At 35.2% G+C, this 17,038-nt stretch overlaps 2 protein-coding genes across 2 annotated transcripts; both read right to left on the bottom strand.

Annotated features, from left to right (window-relative positions):
* Positions 1–3,479: 3,479 nt before the first annotated feature.
* Positions 3,480–7,531, bottom strand: LOC128218733 (perlucin-like). Its single transcript, XM_052926418.1, has 5 exons — positions 7,442–7,531; positions 7,253–7,347; positions 5,065–5,152; positions 3,796–4,025; positions 3,480–3,544 (listed from the first exon to the last, which is right to left on the bottom strand). The coding sequence occupies exons 1-4, from the start codon at positions 7,491–7,493 to the stop codon at positions 3,802–3,804; spliced, it is 459 nt and encodes a 152-aa protein (XP_052782378.1). The 5' UTR covers positions 7,494–7,531; the 3' UTR covers positions 3,480–3,544; positions 3,796–3,801.
* A 7,259-nt stretch (positions 7,532–14,790) lies between these two features.
* LOC128219505 (scavenger receptor class F member 2-like) lies at positions 14,791–16,541 on the bottom strand. Its single transcript, XM_052927313.1, has 3 exons — positions 16,364–16,541; positions 15,390–15,530; positions 14,791–14,903 (listed from the first exon to the last, which is right to left on the bottom strand). The coding sequence occupies exons 1-3, from the start codon at positions 16,539–16,541 to the stop codon at positions 14,791–14,793; spliced, it is 432 nt and encodes a 143-aa protein (XP_052783273.1).
* Between the last annotated feature and the right edge of the window lie 497 nt (positions 16,542–17,038).

Below are 17,038 nucleotides of genomic sequence, written 5' to 3'. Positions count from 1 at the left end.
GTTCCTTATATAGATTTTAGAAGAGTGCAACATTACTTCATGAGTGCAGCGTGAAAACCTTTTTTGGTACCTTTTGAAGCGAAAATATAATTAATTTGGGTATTGCCACTAGACAAGGTTTCCATGAAGCTACAGACGACGCTCTTTAACAAGGGAGGTAATTATGTGATACCACTAAAAGGGGTTCCATTTGGGTACTTGTTTTATCTTTGTTCGTGGGCAAGATAAGGATTTCCAGCATGGCCAGATTGTTGGATCTACTTATCTGAGGTGGTAGAAAAAATATCTTATTCGCAGAAATAGAATAAGACTAAAGATAACGTCAACACGCTCTTAAACTTAACACTTGAACTAATTACTTAAGACACTCTGTAAGAATATAGTTAACCCATATTTTGCCATAAACGGTTCAAATGCTGTTCCATTTTATTTCAGTCATCAATACAGGTATCTTCCCATTCATAAAGAATACTCTATGGCCAATGTTTTTGTGAATATACATAAGATACAATTTCTCAGGGTTCATTTGTTTCGTTTCGTAGAATAGCGAAGAGAAGAAAATATTGTCTGATGCAGTACAACTTTATAATATTTATTCTTGAACATGAATTTCGGGCAGATTCATATAAATTATTTTGATTATTTCCGTGGTCATTCTATGGCCCATCAAATTTGTAATTCTTTTTTATGCCGGCATGGCTTCCGAAAACGGGGGAACGTGCTATTGAAAAACACTGAGAGCTGTTTGATATTAAGTTTTCTGCTTTTGAGCACCGTTAAAATTCAACACATGGAGGTTTATCTAGTCAAATACTAGACCCATTGTCAACGACTGGAAATAATGTTTTCAATACGAAAGGGAATGAAGCCCACGTCAAAACAAACGCGCAAGAAGCGAACGCCAGTTTTCAATATGTAACCTCAGCTCAACAGGAAGAGGCTGTTACTATAACGCGTAAAAAGATTGTAAAAGTAAAAATGGTCAAGTTAGCGAACAGATTTTATTTATTATTACATATTGTAGCTAAATGTTGTAAAGCCAGCGGCAATACGTGAAGGCTCGTCTCCTGTTTGGCGGTAGACACATATATCATCATTTATTCAAATTTAAATTGTGAATGTAGCTGATAGTGTTGGTGTCTGCGATGCCAGATTTATTAGCTATTGTCAGTAAATGAAGTTCCTGTGTGCTCTACCCCGCGCGAGGTAATACGTAGTCTTGTCGTACCTAGAGACACTAAAATATTAGTAGGTAATAACATAAACAAATATTCTGTACAGACTATTTTACATGGTAGTAAGAAGCCATGACTGCACGATATTATCTTGTCTATAAACACAGTTTGTCATACAAATGAAATTGATCTTAAACTTGTATGGATTCCACGCTATGATAATTTTCAGGCCGGCATATTGAAATGAAATATCGACTCTGATTATTCTTCTATTCGTGATTCGATTTTCAGGTCGCTTGAGGAACATTGAAACCAAATTCGCTACAGACTTTTAAACGAAATATCCATGTTATAATTCTAGGAACTAGTGCCCGGGAACGGCCGATGCTGACGCTTTTACACAAAGAAGGGCTCAATGAATAAGCTGGTTTGTTCCACCACCTGCATTAATATGCAAATGAATTCAAAACATCGAAAGACGAAAATGGAAATGTACATAAATGGTATCAGTGTAGTGAAGCGCACCATTTTGACCTTTGATTTTTAGGTGGCCGAGGTCTCATGTACTTCGAAACAAACGTTATTTTTTTACAGCTAGAATGCTTGATGATACCAGTTCGAGAAATAAATCGAATCTTTGATGGCAAGAAAGTTACATTTGGCTTTTTAGCATTAAAATGCAAGTTTTGATCGCGCATCTTGTATTCAGGCCTTCAGACCGAGTCTTTTATGCTGCCAATGAGCAAAACTGACAGTACAAAATGTGAAATATATTCGTATTTCAAAAAGTTGGCGCAATTTATTTTGCCGAAAGGCGGACCGGCATCACCAGTGTCTCCTATTTATGTGGCGATTTTCTTGACGGTGCTTATTGATAAAAATGTTCAATCGGTGTTATTACATCAACCCTTCATACAAGTAAATTCGCACATAACGTGTGAAGATTATCAGATCCTTCAGTTACTTCACAAATCATGATACAATTGTGTAGCAAATATTCTCATAATAACAATTATTTTTTTATAAAAAATTTGTACATGATTGTTCTAGTATATGCTTGATTGATGCGTTACGATGATTAGTATTGGACGAAATGACATACATGAATACTATTTTTCATTGAAAGTGAAAAAGTAAAACTGATCAAATAAAAATTGGCAATGAAGCTCTGTTGCGTGCCCATATTTATTGTTAGAAATGTATTAACACCTATCTGGACAAACACAACTTCGGACAGTTTCATTTTCCGGCCTTGTTTTCATTTTGCAATTGGTAAACAAGAACAAACACTTTAGCTGTACAACGGTTCGTTAGCCTTTGGCCACCAAACTGCGTGAAGATTCAGAAGGTTTAGACATAGTTTTGTATTCTTTACGCACTGGTTAAACCAGAAGAGCTGCAAACACTGGCTCATTTGTTACAACTGGCTTCAATACATACACTGTATACACTCTAATAGTGTATAAATATATAATATAAAAACATATTTCAGTTATATACATGCCAGCATTTTTGATATAACACGTCTGGATAAAGCAATTTGTCTTTTCCTGTATGTTCAGAACTTTGTTGCTTAAGTAGAGCTAAGACGGGGTTTTCTAGCTTCCATGCCTGTTCATAAGCCTTTTATAACTGTGCTAAAATCTCAAAATATAAGTATTCCTTGGTTAAAAATATTTGTTTCATAATAACATTTTTAATTTCAAGATTATTTATACGACCTTTGGGCATTATACATGAAAAGTGGGCAAACTGACTTGTACTTGTTGAACCCCGGACTCCATGTTGCATACTTTTACAGCTTTGCCATCTCTTCACAAAATACTTAACCTTAATGAACACAAAGTATGCTTAAGTTTTGAACTTTACACCATAGGTACAGTTCGCAAAGTCTTGGAGCAGAAGCATTTGTGGCAAGATGGGTCAGATGTATTCCAGGCATAAAATCCATCGGGTTGAAGATATTATAGTCCTGCAAATTCTATTTCTCCGGTAGGCTGTCTCACCTGGACTGTCAAATCCAGCATGTCGGCATTCACCCGCTGTTTAAAGTCCGCTACATACCTCGGCCCGATGGGCAAAACATTTAAATGTGAAAAACTTCCAGATTGTTACTGAGTTCCATAGTTATATTGTCACAAATGAAGTACCTGAGAAATATATTCTTTAAAACTAAAAGTAGTATCCTCAGTTAACGGATGACTGACGGAAAATACAAGTTTACTGTGAAAATATACATGTTTAATGTGATTATGGGGAGATGAAAAGTTGCCGGTTTTATCAAAAAGAAAAAAAACAACAATGTTTCTATTAGTACCTTTATTTCAACAACACGTTTGTTTTAACCAACAACGATTTCTTCATTGGGGCTGCAAGAGAAGGAAATATATGCATTATACATTGTGTATACACTGGTTCCACTTTAACAAAAAATAGTAAAGTTATTTCTCAATCTCAAGACATATTCATATTGTCCTCATAACAACATGGGACTATTCATAAGTATTGCCATTCATTGTGCTTTAAGATACTGGTTGCTGTTAAACAATTAATTAAAACAAATAACAATATGCATACTTTTCAAAAAAAGAAAGAAAAAACTGAAAGGTCAAATCAATACCTTTTCTCACATTTTCTCACAAATGTATTTTTGTGCCCGAGTGCATGCAGCGTCGGCCCAATATGAATTACTCGACGGGTGGTAAAATACGCAGTTTTCACTAGACACACCGTTAGGCTCGTTGGGTCCCCAATTAGTGTACGCGTCTGGTTCCAGCATAGTGCGCGAAGAGGCCCACATCCACTCCCCTTCCACCGCCTTGTCTTCAAGACCGATCCAGAATTCCTCACCTAAATGCAAAGGCATTATATTAAATGTATGTCGTCTCAGTGTGTATATACCAAGTGAACAAATACGTCATAAATGCTACGTCGGAAGGCAACATTTTGCTTCGAATGAAGATTTTAATTTTAAATGAAGCTTAGCGCAGTCTACGCCACTTATGGAACCCCGCCTTCGGCATTTTACCAGAATTTATCATGGTAACTAAAATTTATCTTTTCCGACGAAGCATTAATGACGTAATTTGTCGCGTGGTATATATACACACACACTGTGTTTTATAGCTATTACATTTAAATGTCCATTTTGCATTTTTAATTAATATATGTAATGGACAAGCCTAGGGATTGAATACTCAAATTTTTACCCAAGGTAAACACCTGTTACACTGACATTTACATGGTTTTCACCCAAACTTCTAGTTATAAAGTTTAATATATAATATACATATTTGTGTTATTGTCTTTGTTGTATTGTCACGTTGTATGTATCTTGTTTTCTGTAATTCTTTAACCTTGTGTCTCTTAATAGCGGAATTATTTTGTTGGCAACGGGGCTTGTCCCTGTAATTTACATAGTGCTGTTACAAAGTATTTTACAATTAAAACCACTTTCTTCAGAAAATTATAATTAGCTAAAAATCTGAAGAAAAAAATCAATGTCAATAACTTAACCATTGGCCATCTCGTTGTTTTTGTTTTTGCTTATATTTTGTAGATATTTCATTTTTACTTCCTCCATCCTGTCATACAGGTAAGCATTTCAACTATATCATTAACACCGATATTATCATTCATAATTAACCTAAATACCGATTGATTGTATACGCTAATCATATTAGGAGCGTCAATATTCAATAAAGGCACTCACTTGGTGTGTTTAAATCAATACGTTGGTATCTTAAAAGATGATGCAATAAGATATTTCGACAGTCATTCAGAAACATCCAACTATTGCCACTATGTTATTAACCTTAATATTATTATTTATGCTAATCTTAAATACCCTTGGATAAATTGTATATGTTAATAAATTTAAAACAATCACCTAGTGCCGTGACCCTTCCTGACAAGTATTTGCCCTCAATAACGTCATTAACCTCGGCCAGGTGTCCACCGAGTATCTCACAGCTTGCCTACAAAAGAATGCAGACGAGGTACGATTAATAACAGAACAGAACAGAGAGTTCATTAAACTTATTCAGTTTACTATCCTTCTACAGATTAATTATGACCAGGAATTCCTTTTTTGTCATCTTAATTGCTGGTACTACAGCTATATTTGCGCATCCAAGTCTATAACAGGCAGAACCAAAGATTTATACAGCTAAATGCATGTTCATGGACTGCATCCGTTGTTACCACCTACAACTCTATTTAGTGTTTCAAAAGCTATACTCAGTACACCAAAATGCAGTTCTTGGATGTGTGTTTCAAATGACATTTTATCGTAATTAGTTTCTATCATCATATTCTCTGCTATCAAGTTTTAATATTTCTGTGAGAGTTGCATTATCTCGAAAAACAAACACTTGTGTTACTTTCTGGAATCACCGGTAAATACTCGGCCTGTCTGAATAACGAAAATAATCTGTACTCATTGACGTGTATGCTCTCCTGCCTGTCGTAAGCTCATTTAGATAGAGCAATAGTCACGTGGTCTTCCATTGCTGCCTTAATCAGTTGAATGATCAAAAGCCAAGCCCACAAAACTATCTGAATTTAAGCCCCTGGTTATTTACAGAGACCGAGTTATCTTCTTGTTATGGTTCAAGGAAAATGTCACCATCCGATACTGTTAATGTGTTCCTATGTCTTTATATAATTTAAACAGCTGCTTTTGTTTCATCTTTTCGAACTTTGTTGATAATGTTCCATTACAGATGTCGCTGTCTTGTGTTGAACCAATTGGCCAGACATTCCATTTATTATTTTGCTTTGAATAACAGCTTCCCTTTAATGTTGTCGTATGTTAATGTACTCGGTTTCATTTGCAACGTCTGCTATCTTTCGGAACTTTTTAATTTATCACAAGGGCCAGTATTAATGCAGATGTCTTTCATTTGTTGTTTGATTAATCATTTCAGATGTGTCAATGTTGTCCTTATTCTCGAACGGCTAATGAAACAGTAAGTACTCTGCTAGGAGAAGGTACATGGAGCCATCAATTAAATAAGTGTTGTTCATGTAAAGATTTGCCCCAAATGACTCCTCACCACATGCTCTAAAATTCATCCCTCCCCCCAAATATGTATCATCAAGCTTGCACCACCTCTTTGAGTATTTTGCGTTCATTCCAAATAATGTGTAGCATTCTTTTACATGTAACTGGGGTGTTTTTTTATTTGTATTTTCACTGCTTTGTTGAATGTCCCTAAAAAAAAAAGAAGGAAGTTTTCATTGATTTGATATTTGGGTGCGTTATTTTCTTTCGTGAAAATATAACCCAAGACACAAATAAAAATATTAGTAGCTCACATTTTTTTTTGAAAATTTAAGGTTCATAGATAACTTATTACTATTTCTTATTGAAAAACCTTGATATTGGTTTCCTCTCTTATCCATATTCGCAGAACTGTTGGAAACTGACTGTGTCGTCATCAGATCTGGTAACCATTTCTTAGCTTTTTGCGCTTGCCTTTATGAGCTCCTCCCTATTTCGACCGTGTTTTTCTTTTTGTATACAAGGGTCATTTATCCAAACTCTTGAAAATTGAAGTACCTTGTTGGTATTTTGTTTCCTTTGTGGTTGCCATTGCCACGAACATAGTGAAAATACAAATTTTATTATATCATTGACATCACTCAAATGGTTTACTAATTAAAGCTACATCAATAGATCTTGGTCAATGGTTTGCAAAACTTTACCAGCTTTTCAATTACATGTTACCTCTTGTCGGACGAAACATATAGTTGGCATATCTATCAACCAATCCGAAAAAGAATAGATTTTACGAAGTATGCAAGCAAGGTATATCAAACTAAAAAGTGGTGTCGGAGGCCAAAAAGCCCGTTATTCACATCAATTAAAAATATTGTTAGTTTGGCAACAAAACCAAGTAACTATTTTTGTGTCTGTGCTTATTTTCAGTCACATGTTACAAAATCACCTCCGGGCTCAAGCCGATACTGCTTAACTCGGACAAAATTAATACTGCTAATAAACCGAAATCACATGAAAAACGCTACATACAGCATATAAACTCGGAAGTGAAACGGAAATATACTGTTCTTACGTAAGCACCGGTCCATGTTTCTACTCCATGACTGAAGAAGTAGCAGGCACCCTGGTGAACCTCGAACCCGTCCGGACAATCCACACCGCTTTCGACTGCAATACGGGTAGAATATAATATGCAATTACCTTTTAAAATAAAGAAACTTCCATATCAACTAAACAATTATTTGAACAAAAACTCAATTACCTTGTAAAACTGAGATAACAACGACCAGATGAAACACAAGGAATTTCGTCATTGTAAGAAGAACGTGAAACCAAGCCTTACAAGCGACACGAATTCCTTATCATGCAGCTATTTATATTCCATTAAGAGCTATCACTTATCACTGTAAATATACAATTAGGCGCATATATATATCAAACCTCCCTTTCTTAAATTACATCCATGTTCTTGTGTGTGTTTTAAATATAGGAAGTAGCGTTACAATTATATCCAAATTGGTGAATACTAATACTCTATTAACATACTCATTTGAATGGCGGGATATTGAGTTTTATTTTGTAAATAACTAACAGAAACTCACCCACAAATGAACGGTCAACGAAGGTACCCTAGTTTTAAACCTTGGTTTTTAACCCGTCGATTTTACTATGACTTTAAAAACAGCCGTTGCTAGTTTAACGCAAATAATTCCACTTAAATTTATAAAACAAATCCACTTTTTTGTTTTTGATTTTGACGTACATGTTTGCCTCATATAGACTTATCGACATTATATCGACTAATCAAACGTTGGAAAAGTGCATCAATCGTTGTAAGACTCCATGCTTTCAGTGATGCCCTGTATACATATGTCATCATACATTCGATTAAAGGAACTGTTACTTTACCAGCTATACAAGTTGTTGAAATTATACACGAATTCCCCACGAGATTATTCAATTAAATAACGAGGTTAGGGAGTGATATAGACGTGTTGTACCATGTTTGCAATGGACACATTCAATGCAAAATCTTTATATTTGAAAATATGAAAACGTTGATGTTTACATCGTCCTGTGGTTTTAAAAGAAGGTGTTAAAGCTGCAATCTCACAGATATACTATTTTTACAAACGTTTTTATTTTTTTTTGTATTGGAAAGAGCAAATTTTTGCATTAATATTTGTAAACCAATGATATAAGATTGCTGACAAAAAATCTGATTGTAGTTTTTCATATTTCTGTTCGAAAATGAATCTTTAAATGCTTAAACAGTAACTAACGGTTTAAGAAAAATTCATAAAACATCATTTTTTGCAAATTAAATATAAAAAGCTGCGATCTATTTTTTTGTCAGCAGTCTTATATAACTGGTTTCAATGGATTTTCGCAAAATATTGGCTCGTTCCAAGACAAAAAAATAAAAAAGGTGTCAAAACGTTCAATCTGTGAGAGTGCAGCTTTAACATATTTTCAGTACCAGTATAAACTGTTCATACCAGTTGCTTAGAGCTTATCGAAAATTCCTTGTTCTCATTTTATTTTTATTTTTTAAGGGAAAAGGTCAAAGGTCGAGACCACCTGTACAGTTTGTCAGGAAGATAGTTATAACGATCTTGAGACTAAATTCCGTCGTTAGTCTGAAGGTCGTGAGTTTTAAGGTTGCTTTTGCAGTGGTTGCTGTAATTACTTCAGGAATTGTTTTATTTTGTTTACTTTTCATTCTATATAACAATACTATGTTCAGACCTTTACGGAGCTTTTATAGTAACTCCTACCATAATAGTATCGATGAACGTATATTTTCAGAGGACATATACGTAAGGATGAATATGGTGGATAATTCATAAATTGGTACCTTATTATGGATTTCTTCTGTGTTATCACTTGCTTGTCAGTGAAATTATCTAAACGTCAGTTAAGTTTGAATGTTCACACTTTTCTCATTGTCGCAGTAATAATATTAATTTTTGCTTTCGTAAAACTTTTGATGAGACTTGGTGTGCCTTTCCAATGGACAAAGGGCTGGTGCGTAAAGAACTATATATTTATCTTAACACGAAACAGGTGTGAAAGAACTTAAAACAATTTCTTAACGAGCATACATTTATGTTTTTGAAATCATTATTGACCCATCAATGCTAGTGCATTTCGCGAAATTTTGTGCTTTACGTTTACGTTTTATGCTTCATTTAACGTCGTCATAAAAAGTGAAATTCTCAAGAATTGATTTTACGTCTGGTGTCCTCTTTATTCTGCTAATGTTTTAGTAAAAATATAAGAAGGACAAAGGTAACTAAAGTAGCCATTGTTAGAGAACGGATTAAGCTCTTATTCGTAGACAACGAACTTAAAAAAGAAATAGAATATGACAACTCAATTGGCAATATTTACACCTCAACTTCCATTCCTTAAATGAACTGCCTTTCGGCAATTGCGTTCATCAATCGATGAACGCAACATCTTCGGATATGTTTGGATCGTAATTCATTGCATAACAATATACATGAAAACTATTGATCTTGTTATTGGTTGTATTGTGTCTGCAGGTCCCGTAAAATATAGACCAACATTTTAAAAAGTGTTAGTTTATTATATTTTAAATATAATGGTACCAGAAGTGTTTCAATTTTACGTTTTAAAGTGATTTCAAGTGGTTGATATTTTCCCGCGTTATTGTGACGTCATTTGAAAAAAAATGTTTCCGGTTATAGTCGGGTCGTTCTATTTACAGAATGGGTAAGAACGGATTACTTAAAGGTTTTCTTAAATGAAATGAAGATTTTTTTTAACAATTCTTGAATGAAATAATGAACTATTGGTGTAAATATCAGGAATGAATTGCGGGGTTGATGTCATTATCGGGAATATGAACGCAATTGGGTTGGTCAAAGTACGTGTGGAGTCCTTCGGACTTTTACGAATAAAACGATTAAGAAAACATAAGACGCTACATATTCTTTCCAGCTCTTAACCTGCTTTTAACCTTTTTATACAGCAGCTGAAACGCATTTTTGATTGTCTGAACTGACTGCCGCTTTTGACTAACTTTACAAACGACATATTATCGAAATTGTTTAAAGGGTTTGACCTACGCCACCCTACCGTCCGAAAAACTCATCAAATAAATATTTTTAATGGAGCGATCTAATTACCAACCTGACAAAACTGTGTACTAAATACTACATTTAAAATATGTACAAATATGCAAGATGCGTACTACCTACTTGCAAGCGAATACACAAAGAAAGTTTACCTTGTACCAATTGTACTCTATTATGTTAACCATGTTTGTAAAATATTTTAAAATATCATACATGCAAGACCATGCTCCAAGACTTTGCAAACAGAAATAGGGACGCTCTTAAACACACCGGACCACCTTTGTGCTTTTATGTCGAGGGAATTTTCCGGAAACGGGCAAAGTTCACCAGTAGCTCCATTACTTGGTCAGAAACACATTACCAGGGGCGGATTCAGGAGTTTTCGATAGATTGTGCGCACTTTGGGGGCGCAACTAAGAAAGTCCGCCTCTTTCTTAAGCAATACCAATAATACATGGTTGTTATGGTAACATTAGGGCTTGGTGTTATCTCAAGGATAGATTTAGCTAATTTTGTCTGAAAAATTGCATTCAAGACCATTCTTTTCATATTGTTTCTCAAATATTGGTGTAACAATCTTAAAGTGACACTCCTATTCAAAATCAATACATACACACGTATAACAAACATAAATTTTGAGTGATAAACCTTGAACTACTTACTAAATAATACAATTATGGAAAAAATAATTACTGATAACAAGATTGTAACCGTGTATTTAACAGCAGAAAGCGCAAAAATATTAAATGATTGGTGAATGCTAAAAGATTTACTTTGATTTACTATAGTCTCCTAAGGTAGAAATACCGTGTATTATGCACATTTCTTTCAAATGAAATTCGGTATCCTTCATAAGAACCATTTTTTCGACATTTATTCATCCTTTAAGGACTATAAAAACAATATTATTAATTGTGGTTAATCTTATTTGGGAGTAAGATTGCATCTTTAACTTGAACAATTTTAGAGGGGCCCGCGCCGGATGCGCGCCCGTCTAAATCCGCTAATGATAACACTTTATTGCTGGGATAGTTGGGAAACCTGGAAGATTGTCGTTGTTAGTTTTGCTTAAAAAAACATCGAGCACATTCAGGAACACAATGGTATATTTAAAAAGTGCTGGGTTATTCCACCCACTACTATAAACGTTCTTGACCTTTCCATTCAACTGCTAGAGTTCATACGTTCCACATTTTGTTTTTTTAAACGATAAACGCATAATAGACCAACGATTGAATTAATCTAACAAAATCACCCTTAAATATTCCTGATGTTCGATACAATAGGTTGGCAATTTTCATTTGAGTTATTTAAGGTATAATTCATGTACTACAACTCGGGTAACATCGGATAACATCAACATATATCGCCACTCGCCGTAACAGATCGTAACAGATCGCGACGAACATCGATCGTATTCGGCCTGTACCGAATGTTGCTTATTTTAGAAACAGAAGGTATTTCCCCGCTATTCATAGACATAGGTCAATAATGGAAATTCTACATCGTAGTATTTGGAACTTGGTGATGTTTTTTTAAGACGGTTTATGCACAAACAGTAGTTTGATCGAAAACAGTATTATTCACATATGAGCATGTACATCAGACTTTCTACGTAAGTCAAATGGTACTACAACTTAAACAAAAGGTAGTACCTGCGGCTTAAGTATCTTTGGAAATAAGCATGGCCTTCCTTTGTATAACATGATTGATTGTAGAACGTGTAAAGTGAACCCCTGTATTCACTGTCCGTTCAAAGGCGCTATTCACAACATGTTTAAATGTGAATGTATTATAAGGTTTTAGTCATTTGTGGTCTTGTAATGTTCACCAAGTGCAGTTTCCGTATGAGTCGCAACTATCGGTGCTTTAGACCATAACCTAAACAAAATATAAGATTCAATTGCTGGTAGGGAGTTTGGCTTTAATAAGAAGAATCCTTTTTTTGTTCATTTAGACGTATAAATCTGCCCCATGTGTCACGAATTTAGTAAATTTACACACTTGTTTGAATAAAAAAATGGTGTTGAAAAACTCCTTTTTGTCCGTTTAATTATGTAATTATCATTGGAACACTGACACTTGCACGCTTAAGTTAACCTTGTCAGATTTGTTTTTAATTTTTTTTTCTTGTTTTGTTGTTGTAGTTATTGTTGTCGTTTTCATTTGTTTTATGCAGTTGTTTTTCGACACAATGTGCATGTACAATTGTAATCATTTGAGAGGTTTTGCTAATCATAGAAAAATATATATTGTTTACTGTACTTTGTCGACTGTCTAATAACCAAATGCTTCTTTCAATAGTACATCTAAATTAATGTTTTGTACCTGTGTATGAGTGACCCGATAAAGTGTTTCTCATGATGATATGTTTATATAATCAGATTCCATTGCATGTTTTACTGATCCTTGTCGTCTGCCCTGTCACAAAGGGATCATGCCAATAGCACATCTATATTAACATTGTGTACCTGTGTATGTGTGACCCGATTAAGTGTTTGTTTTGATGATATGTTGATATAATCAGATTCTATCGCATGTTTTACTGATCCTTCTCGTCTGCCTTGTAACGGAAGAAGAAGAAGAATAAGAAGAAGAATAAGAAGAAGAATAAGAAGAAGAAGAAGAAGAAGAAAAATAAGAAGAAGAAGAAGAAGAAGAAGAAGAAGAAGAAGAAGAAAAAGAAGAAAAAGAAGAAGAAGAAGAAGAAGAAGAAGAAGAAGAAGAAGAAGAAGAAGAAGAAGAAGAAGAAGAAGAAGAAGAAGAAGAGAAGAAGAGAAGAAGAAGAAGAAGAAGAAGAAGAAGAAGAAGAAGAAGAAGAAGAAGAAGAAGAAGAAGAAGAAAAAGAAGAAGAAGAAAAAGAAGAAGAAGATAAAGCAGAAGAAGATAAAGCAGAAAAAAATGAATTAAATTATAAGAAGCATATTTGTATCATAGTATCAACAACACCATCTATAGTATTTGATGAACATATTATAAATGAGAAATGATTTATGCACTATATCAATGCACTGAGTAACTAAATGAAGTAAATGTTATTAACATCTTGCGAAATAACTACAATAATGCATACTTTTGTAATGATATTTGATATATTTTGCATTAATTATTCTCTTAGCACAATGCAAAAACATTGCCATTATCTTAATGTGATTTGGTTTTAAATACTACTGATGCTGATCTTACTAAAATTACATACCTGACTTACCTTAAAAACTATGGCCCATTCCCACCTTACTAAAAGTCGAAAACGAAAAATAAGAAGTGTTCATTTGGTAAAGCTATGTCAATCTTATTTTTTTGGGGGGGGGGGGGGGGGGGGGGTACCAATTTAAATACATTGCTGTATCTTTAAGAAACTTCTAACAAATGAATGCACGCATATTTTCTATTCACTAGACAGCTATACTTAAACATATGTTTCCTTTTTTCAAATGCATTAAATATACATACAGCTAATTTGAGCTAAATGTTTTTAAGGTGTTTGCATTTTCAGACTTTAACGAGGAAACTTCCTTAAATATGCTTGGTCTCTCCCTATAGTATTTCTTTATATATTTACATCGTATGTTTTATACAAAGACTTTCAAATAACAGGTGATAATCATCTTTTAACTTATTACATGCTCTACATAAGCGATCTTCTCTTGGAATATGTGTCCATTTTCCGGCCTCAATCGAGAGCCGATGTGATGATAGACGTTATTTAGTTAATGCTATTTTACATTCTTAATGTTAACATTTTTCAGATATGCCTGCAACTCAAACATTGCAAAACACTTTATGAATGTGTGTGTCGATAAACTGATTGTTGTGTTGATATGTTGATATAATCAGAGCCCATTGCATGTTGAACTGTACCTTATTTATTTAACTTCTGTCAAAATAAAATATGTTATTTATCTCATAGTGTCTATTCACTGAATAAATCAAAGCACTGAAAGTGCTGATGGACGGTGCCATCTTTCGGACTGCTGCAAGTTAAGAACTAGGTTCTTTCTCTTATTAACACAAGTGATAATCGGGACCCAAATTTAGGGGCATAATTTGAACACTCTTAGGTGATGACAATTAGTCAATGCTTCAAACCAAATATCTAAGCTTGATATCTATTTTCAAAACATACACATTTTGATTGGTGTAGCTTTGAAAATAATAAAGTTGATAAAAAGGTCACCTGGCAATGTCAATTCTAATATTTTTTTGCAGAACTGCATCATGGTCCAAATATCATTCCAGTAGTATATCAAACACGCCAAAAGGAAACAATCAAGATAATCGAAGCACAACATTTACAAATAATTTCAAAACAGTACACATGATCCAAAGTTAAATGTTGTTCTCAAAATAAAGAAACTAGGTCATTGTTTTGAATGGCCTCACATTTCTAAGAGCTGTTAGGAGTTTCCTATTGTGCACTTGAGCGTGTAATATAAAATGTTTTAAGAAGCAATGCTTACAAGGTACACAATTAGTAGAAATCGAGTAGGTATTACACAAATTTAGTTTACGTTACTCTCTTCTTGTACACCCATATGGCGAACAGAATCCTGAGTCCGGCGATTAGGAAAAGAATGCCGATCACCAAGAGAGCGACACTCACCGGCGCCAGGGCACCGTCTAAAAGTGATTGAAGAACACTTCATATTCATCTCCGTGAATTATGACAAAGATGCTTTATAGTGACGGCGATTCTTTTTGACTACTTCTCCGGTTAGTTTTGCAATTGTGTACTGTTACATTTAGATCAATATATCGTGATAAAAGTATCGATATGTTTTATACGGGAGAACATAGGGAACATGTGTATAAAGAAATATTGAAAAGACGTTTAGTGATGTAAACATGATGCACTGATGTTTTTGAAATCGCATTTATAACATTGTCTTTTAAAAGCTAACTTGTATACATGTTGAAACCCCGTTGGCTCGAATTCTCCGGGAACGACGAGCCTCGGGGAATTCGAGCCAAGAGGGTAAGTTTACATTCATTGGAAAGAATTGGTCCTTTATATCCAGTTCAAGCAGACAAGGAAATCGAGCCAAGCGAGTTCGAGCCAACCAGGTTCCACTGTATATTATTTGATTGGAAAAACAAAATCTTTACCCTTTTCTGTGCACATGACCCCGACAAATCCCGGGTCACATTCCCCTGGACACAGCCCCGAAGACTTGTTACATGGCGTCCCGTCCGCGCATGCTCCGCACTTGTAGGCGCATCCCAGTCCGTTCATCCCATTACAACATTCTGGAGGGAGAAAATTCACACAGTAAAACGATAAGCATTAGAATGTCGTCAGATCTATCTATAGGGCGCCCCTCCAACACTCCAGCGGAGGAAAATAAGACTGCTGAACAATAAATATACAGGACTATCCTCCCCGACACACCCGCACATGTGGGCGTTACACATTCATTACTCTACAGAGAAACGCTGCCCTATTTTATATAAGGCAAGAACGGGTAGTGAAAAGGCGTTGATCCTCCATTCACATTCAAGTGTTATGTACACATTTTGCTTCAACAGCAAACAGAACAATAAGAAAAAAAGAATGAAAGAAGTATTCAAGTGGGGTTTCTCTGAAGTTGGTTACACTTAAAGGTTGTAACAATATTTTTTTTTTATTTTCTTTAAGTTTGCTAATGAATCTCTTCTAAAGTACAGGAGGGTTCCTGGTAGTCGGCGAACAAACATCCCTCTAAGCACGCGCTCGTCTTCTTGTTGCATAAGTCACTTCCGTAACAGATGCCAACTTGGCAGGTCTGTGTGCATTTGTAGCTATGGAGACCGTTGGGACATGCTGATTTTTAGAATAAGTGTTGTAAAATTGGATAAATTGTTGACATTTAACGGTGGTATATATGTGGAGGTGTCGTTTATGTAAACATATCTTTAGTTTTAAGAAAACGAAAGACAAAAAGTTTGTGGAACGTGCGCACGCCTTAAATTTGCTCTTTATTAACGATATATGTGAAGATGTTCCTGTGGTTTCACGAATGCACTCCACAATCAATATTGAAAAACAACAGGCAATACGTAATGTTGTATTATATGATGAAAGGGTGCCATATATGTCCTACCCTGGTTGCACATGGGTTTGTCTAAGGTGACGTACACACCAGGGTCACAGCCGACGTCTAACATACCGACAATAGCGTTACACGTGATGTTATCTCGACAGTCTCCGCACGCCCGTTTGCATTCTGCGCTCAACGTGTTGTGGTAACAGTCTGGAAAATGGTTGGCTGACAGACACATTTTTGTTTCCAACGAAACTTTAACACTTCAAAACAACTTCAATACTAAATAATACATTAATAAGAATCTTCCTTTTGCCATACATGCATTAGATAGCGTTAATCTGGCATCCCATAAGCCGACTCTGCTTTCTTCCCGCGGTGGTCGGTCCAGCACTCATCCGGCAATACCGGGACCGTCACATCGTCACGTCACACACTGCACGTCATTTCACTGGTTTACCAACTAATTTACGTTAAAGCTCACTTGACTGACATATGGACGGCTAGCGACCGATCGGCGACACACGCGACGTCAACAGCGTTACTCCTCGCCTAGATATTCGTCATATGGCATGTTGCAGCTATACACGCAGATGTAAGCTAAAGCTCACTTGTCTGACTGAGTGACGGCTGGCGGCCAATCACGATTTGGCAATAAAGGAGCCGTCGACGTCGTCACATGACTCTTCGTCTAAACATTCGCCACACGTTCTATTATAATTGAACCTACTGATG

Source organism: Mya arenaria, chromosome 15 (genome assembly GCF_026914265.1).
Source record: "Mya arenaria isolate MELC-2E11 chromosome 15, ASM2691426v1".
NCBI lineage: Eukaryota > Metazoa > Mollusca > Bivalvia > Myida > Myidae > Mya > Mya arenaria.
Note: the sequence above shows the minus strand (reverse complement) of the source record. Positions and strands in the feature narration are given on the sequence as shown.

Coding starts and splice junctions, on each gene's coding strand:
- LOC128218733 (XM_052926418.1), bottom strand. CDS start 7,493: ATGACGAAATTCCTTGTGTTTCATCTGGTCGTTGTTATCTCAGTTTTA. Junction 7,348..7,441: donor TGTTATCTCAGTTTTACAAG/GTAATTGAGTTT, acceptor CCCGTATTGCAG/TCGAAAGCGGTGTGGATTGT. Junction 4,026..5,064: donor AGGAAGGGTCACGGCACTAG/GTGATTGTTTTA, acceptor CTTTGCATTTAG/GTGAGGAATTCTGGATCGGT.
- LOC128219505 (XM_052927313.1), bottom strand. CDS start 16,541: ATGTGTCTGTCAGCCAACCATTTTCCAGACTGTTACCACAACACGTTG. Junction 15,531..16,363: donor CAAACCCATGTGCAACCAGG/GTAGGACATATA, acceptor TTCTCCCTCCAG/AATGTTGTAATGGGATGAAC. Junction 14,904..15,389: donor GGTCATGTGCACAGAAAAGG/GTAAAGATTTTG, acceptor AATCACTTTTAG/ACGGTGCCCTGGCGCCGGTG.